We start from the raw sequence: 6,242 nt of genomic DNA on the forward strand, positions 1-6,242 counted from the left end.
GTGTGTGAGCGTGTGTGTGAGCGTGTGTGTGAGCGCGTGTGTGAGTGCGTGTGTGAGTGAGTGTGCGTGTCAGCGCGTGTGTGTGAGCGTGTGTGTGAGCGTGTGTGAGCGTGTGTGAGTGAGTGTGTGAGTGAATTTAGCAGATTCTGCAAGGTGTATGTAAGTTATTTTCATCATTGACTGTTTAGTTGTTAAATGAGGCTGTTTGTAGGCTGAGAATCTGTCTTTGGGTGTGTGTGTGTGGAGTGAGTGAGTGAGTGTGTGTGTGTGTGTTTGAGAGAGTGTGTGTGAGTGTGTGTGTGTGAGTGAGTGTGTGTGTGTGCCAGTGTTGGGGAAAGTTACTTTTAAAAGTAATGCATTACAATATTGCGTTACTCCATGAAAAACTAACTTATTGTGTTACTTAGTCGCTTTTTATGGAAAGTAATGCATTGTTTACTATTGTGTTACATTTTGTCACTGTTTTGTGAAAAAGTAACCACTTTTGTTACTTTGCGTGTACACCACATCCAAGTCATATTTCACCTCAGAATAATAATTAAAAAATAAAATAAAGTACCATAAAATTTTGAGCATGGGCTGTTATAGCTAACTAAAACTATTTTAAAAAACATTGTCGTTACTAAAAATAAACATTAACTGAAAATAAATTTATTTTAAAAACTTATTTTATTTCAGCTAGCTGCCAAGGAAACATTTCTCAATTTCATTTAGTTTAACTTGTACTTAAATGAACTAAAACTGAAATAAAAATTTATGAAAACTATATAGGCATATATTTAAAACAAAACCAAAAGCTATTTATTTATTCTATTTTATCTATCCATTTATGTTTATTTTCACTTGAGTTTCAGTTGACTGAAATAACTAAAACTAAAAGTGAAATTTATTTAAAAAACAAATGTGTGTGTGTGTGTGTGCCAGTGTTTGAAAAAGTTAAGTTTAAAATTATTAATATTGCGTTGCTCCATAATAAAGTAACTATTTGTGTTACGTAGTTACTTTTTATGGAAAAAGTAATGCATTGTTACTTGTGTTACTGTTTTGTGAAAAAGTAACCCCTTTTGTTACTTTTTGATACTTTTTGTAAAATAGCACTGATTGTGGCATTATTTACATGACATTTAGCCCATGATATTTCTCATTTGCAGTGATGTTTGAACTGGATGTGTTTTTGAGAGATTTATTCTAGACTCGTGTGTGTGTGTGTTTGTTTGTTTGTGTGTGTTTGTGTTTGTGTTTGTGTGTGTGTGTGTGTGTCTGCGTCTGCAGGTATCTGGTGTTTTATTGTCCTCTGGATGCCGTGTACTCGCTGGCGTCCGTGTTGCCCGTGCGTCTGGTCTTGACGGCGATGAAGGAAGTGACCCGTACCTGGAAGGTTCTGGGCGGAGTCACACAAGCAGGAAGGAAGTACAAAGACGGTCTGTTTGTGATGATCGCGGTGGGCTGGGCTAAAGGTACGGCGCGACTCTAATTACACTCATCCATCCACGTTAGTTTTTTCCAGTCAGATATCGAGCGGGATGTGACAGTATTCTTGGCTTGACATTTCAGTGTTTAAAAGCTCAAGGTTATTTCATCACACTCATTATTAAAACCCATGATGCATTTCACCCCGCTGTCCTTCAATTACAGCGAGAAAAGCTTTGAAATATCAAGAGGTCGAGGTGACTAATTACAATCGCCACTGAAATAATAAAAGTTTAAGAGCCAAAACACATCAGCGAGCGACTCGTGCATCATCCTGAGAGTTATTGACGGAGTTATTATCGCTAGCGGATGCTATCTCTGATCTCCAGACGTGATTGTGTGTCTGCAGGAGCCGGTGGAGGACTCTTGAGTAACTTTGAGCAGCTGGTTCGAGGCGTCTGGAAACCAGAAACCAACGAACTCCTGAAGATGTCATAGTAAGAGTCTTAAATATTCCAGATATACGACACAAGATCATTTCTGAAATGGTCACAGACACTGAAGTCAAGGAGCACCACATTCAGGTCATATTTCACCTCATAATAATACAATTAAATAATATAAGTAATTTGTGCATGGGTTGTTAAAACTAACTAAAACTATTAAAAACATTGTTGTTACGTGAACTAAAATAAGCATTAACTGAAATACATTTTTTTTTAAAAAGCTTTATTTCAGCTACATTTTTTAATTTCATTTAGTTTAACTTGTAGTAAATTAAATAAAAATGAATTAAAACTATATAGACATATTTAAAAAAAACAGAAGCTATTTATTTATTCTATTTAATCTATCTATTTATATTTATTTTCACTTGAGTTTCAGTTGACTGAAATAACTAAAACTAAAAGTGAAAGTTATTAAATGAATATTTGTTTTAAAAAAAATCACAAAACTAATACAAATTATTGTTGTGTTTTTATAATTTTATTATTATTTGTTTATATGTATGTATAATTAACACATTTGTTTCAGTAAATTAAAAAAACAAAAAATACAGACCTATAAAAGAAAATTAAAAAAACTAATAAAAAATCGAGTTTTTTTTTATAAAAACGAAAACTGATTTTTAAAAAAATTAATATTTGTATTAAATAATTTAATTTATTATTTTGGATTTGACAATTTTCTTTTTTCTTTTTTTTAATGCATTTTTATTTCAGTTTTAGCTTTGCTTAATTTAATCAAGTTAAACTCAATGAAAATGAAAGATGTTGCTTTGACAATTTTAGTTAAAGTTTTAGATTTTTTTATTTCTTAAATTTAAAATGATATCTAAACACATAAAATCCCTCAGACAGCAGCTTTTGTTTCTGAATGTCTGAACATCATTTCAGATCTGCAGGATCTTTTCTCTTCTCTACTGTCGCTGTTCTAAAAGACATTCATGAGACAAAGTGCTCATGTTTGAGGACGCTCATTGTGTTAATGAGCTCATCTGAACTCATAAATGAGATGAAAGCATCACGGATGAGCTGTTTTTGTCCAGATTTGATGGCGGTGTTTGTCTGCAGAAGCTGAGTCTCTTTCTCTCAGAATAATAGCGTTTGCTCCCAGAATGCCGCAGGTAGAATAATTGGCTTCTGTATTGATTTCTTGGAGACACTTGTTGTCATGGTTTTTGTGCGAGTGGCATTTGAAAGGGTTTGTGTGGAAGAACGCAGGAGAGTAAGCGGTATGTACTGGAAACAGAGATACATAACGTAGTATAAGTAATAACAGATAAAGGATAGTGTCAATAAGTAACAAACAAAGAATAGTAAATGCAACAAAAACACACAGAACGAAAATACTCAAGAGAGAATTATAGCTGGTAGTATAAGATGAGGAGAGTGTCTAAAGAACATGTTATGACTGATAGTATTGGAAAAATTGTTGTAGCATCAAGGTTGAAACTGGGAGCATTTGCTATATTTTTTGTTAGTGAAAGGGGGTCAGTTTTGCTCAAATTCAAACTGAGAAAATTAGAATTTAGCCAGGCCTTTAGCTCATTGACACGGGTAGATAGTGATGTGGTCTGGTGAATATAATCTGGTCTGCATGCAGTGTGTATCTGAATATCATCAGCATAACAGTGATAATGAAAATCATGACGACGGATAAAATGTCCAAGAGGCATGATGTAAGTAATGAATAGTAATGGCCCTAGAACAGAGCCCTGGGGAACACCCTGACTGAGTAAAGTAGTGGGAGATTTATAATTATGCATAGTGATGTAGTATTGTCTATCAGTGAGATAGGAAGAGAACCAGGGTCGTGCTGCACCTGAGACACCTATCTCTGAAAGGCGGGAGAGTAATATCTTGTGATAGACAGTATCAAATGCTGAGCTGAGCTCGAGCAGCAGGAGAATGGAGAGATTACCTGAGTCACCCGAGAGTAACAAATCGTTGACAGCCTTAACTAAAGCAGTTTCAGTGCTGTGATGAGAGAGCGAAAACCAGATTGAAATGCATCGAACTGATGGCTGAGAGCTAGAAAAGACTGTGGCTGATTGGCATAATTTTCTAAATAAATGGTAAATTGGAGATTGGACGATAGTTGGTGAAATCAGCTGGGTTCAGGTTTGGTTTTTTTAAGAACAGGAGTAACGGCAGCAGTTTTCAGTGAAGTTGGAAACGGTGGCAGAGATAAAGGACGTATTTACTAAGTGTGACACAGGAGCAGAAATGACAGAAGTGCAGTGTTTCAGAAGGAATGTGGGCGCAGGATCTAACTGGCATGTGGAAGAATTAGAGTTCTGTATTATTTCAGCAATTAAGGTTGGAGTTGTCAAGGTGAAATTATTTAACAGTTGAGCTTGCGCACAAGTAGAAGTGGTTGGTTCAGTGCCAAGAGACCCACATAGAGCGTCGTTTTATTTTTAAAAAGTGGCGCAAGAAAGAGCCACACAAATCATCACATTCATATCGACTGAGACTATAGTTAGGTAGCTGGACTAATTGATTAACCATGCTAAACAGTGTTTTTGGCCTATTGTTAGCTTTATTGATGATGTTGGAAATATAGGAAGAGCGTGCTGCCTTCAATGCAGTTTTATAATGCCTAATATGTTCTGAAAATATATGAAAATGGACAGTCAGGCCAGTTTTTCTAAAAAGGCGTTCAAGCTGTTTGCCTTTTGCCTTCATAGCACGAAGCTCAGCGTTATACCAGGGAGAGGTGTGGGACAAAGCAACAGACCAAGTCCTAATTGGAGCATGCTCATCTGAAACATCAACAATAACAGAATGATATAGGTCAAATATCACAGATGGACAGGTGAATTTGAAAACATCAGAAATAGTAGAGGAAGCAGCAGAAGTATTTACATTGATAGCATTGATTTTGCGATAAGAAATGGTAGTATTACCAGCACATTTAGTAGGATGTATTAACGTAAAGTCAAAAGTGATAAGCTTATGATCGGAGATAGGAATAGCATGACTACTGATGGAGATGTTGTTCACACCAGACGTACAAACTAAGTCAAGTGTGTGACCACGAGTGTGGGTTGGGAAATTAACATTCTGGGTAAGATTAAAGCAGTCCAGGACAGTCTGATTTTTATGACAAAAATCATTAGGATATTAAGTAAAGATCATGTTCCATGAAGATATTTTGTAAATGTCCTACCGTAAATATATAAAAACGTAATGTTTGATTAGTAATATGCATTGCTAAGAACTTCATTTGAACAACTTTAAAGATGATTTTCTCAATATTTAGATTTTTTTGCACCCTCAGATTCCAGATTTTCAGATATTGTGCTATCCTAACAAACCATACATCAATGGAAAGCTTATTTCTTTGCTTATGATGCATAAATCTCAATTTTAACAAATTGACCCCTATGACTGGTTTTGTGCTCCAGGGTCACACATAATCGATAAATGTTCAATAAACACTGTAAAAATATCTACCGTAAATATATAAAAACGTAATGTTTGATTAGTAATATGCATTGCTAAGAACTTCATTTGAACAACTTTAAAGATGATTTTCTCAATATTTAGATTTTTTTGCACCCTCAGATTCCAGATTTTCAGATATTGTCCGATCCTAACAAACCATACATCAATGGAAAGCTGATTTCTTTGCTTATGATGCATACATCTCAATTTTAAAAAATTGACCCCTATGACTGGTTTTGTGCTCCAGGGTCACACATAATCGATAAATGTTCAATAAACACAGTAAAAATATTTCTGGCCATAAACATTTTTTTTTTTTTATTATTATTTTGAATTTAATTTATTAGTTGAAAGAGTGACCCATAAAATCAAGTAGAAATGACAAAAGCAATTATTGTGAGAGTTAAATGGATTCAAACAAATGATGAAGACACGTTTACAGTGAATAGCAATTTATTATTAATAATAATCACACTATACAATTCTTCCACTAAGTAATATTAGAAGGGTTATGGTTGCAGAGTGACGTTAAACTTGACCTATTTCTATAGAATGTGCATCTCAGTCGTGTGTTAATTGTCTGTTTTACATTGTAGAGTAGGAGTTATATTTAACTTTCCTCATTTAACCTTTGACCTCTCTGTGTGTGTGTGTGTGCGCGTGTCTGTGTGTCTGTGCGTGCGTGTGTGCGTGTCTGTGTGTGCGTGTCTGTGTGTCTGTGTGTGCGTGTCTGTGCGTGTCTGTGTGCGTGTCTGTGTGTGCATGTCTGTGTGTGCGTGTCTGTGTGTCCGTGCATGTCTGTGTGTCTGTGTGTCTGTGCGTGTGTGTGCGTGTCTGTGTGTGTGTGTGTGTCTGTGTGTGCGTGTCTGTGTGTGTGCG

General features: G+C 35.5%; 1 protein-coding gene across 1 annotated transcript in view; it reads left to right on the forward strand.

Moving 5' to 3' along the window:
* Window positions 1-6,242, forward strand: part of LOC107570949 (trimeric intracellular cation channel type B-like) — a 20,345-nt gene that overhangs the window by 10,957 nt on the left and 3,146 nt on the right. The window contains exons 4-5 of the mRNA XM_016257233.1: window positions 1,273-1,457; window positions 1,820-1,907. Of these exons, the coding sequence (XP_016112719.1) occupies window positions 1,273-1,457; window positions 1,820-1,907 (273 nt within the window). The remainder of the gene's footprint in view (window positions 1-1,272; window positions 1,458-1,819; window positions 1,908-6,242) is intronic.

The sequence above is a fragment of the Sinocyclocheilus grahami genome, unplaced genomic scaffold, assembly GCF_001515645.1.
Source record: "Sinocyclocheilus grahami isolate Dianchi unplaced genomic scaffold, SAMN03320097.WGS_v1.1 scaffold1525.1, whole genome shotgun sequence".
Taxonomy (NCBI): domain Eukaryota; kingdom Metazoa; phylum Chordata; class Actinopteri; order Cypriniformes; family Cyprinidae; genus Sinocyclocheilus; species Sinocyclocheilus grahami.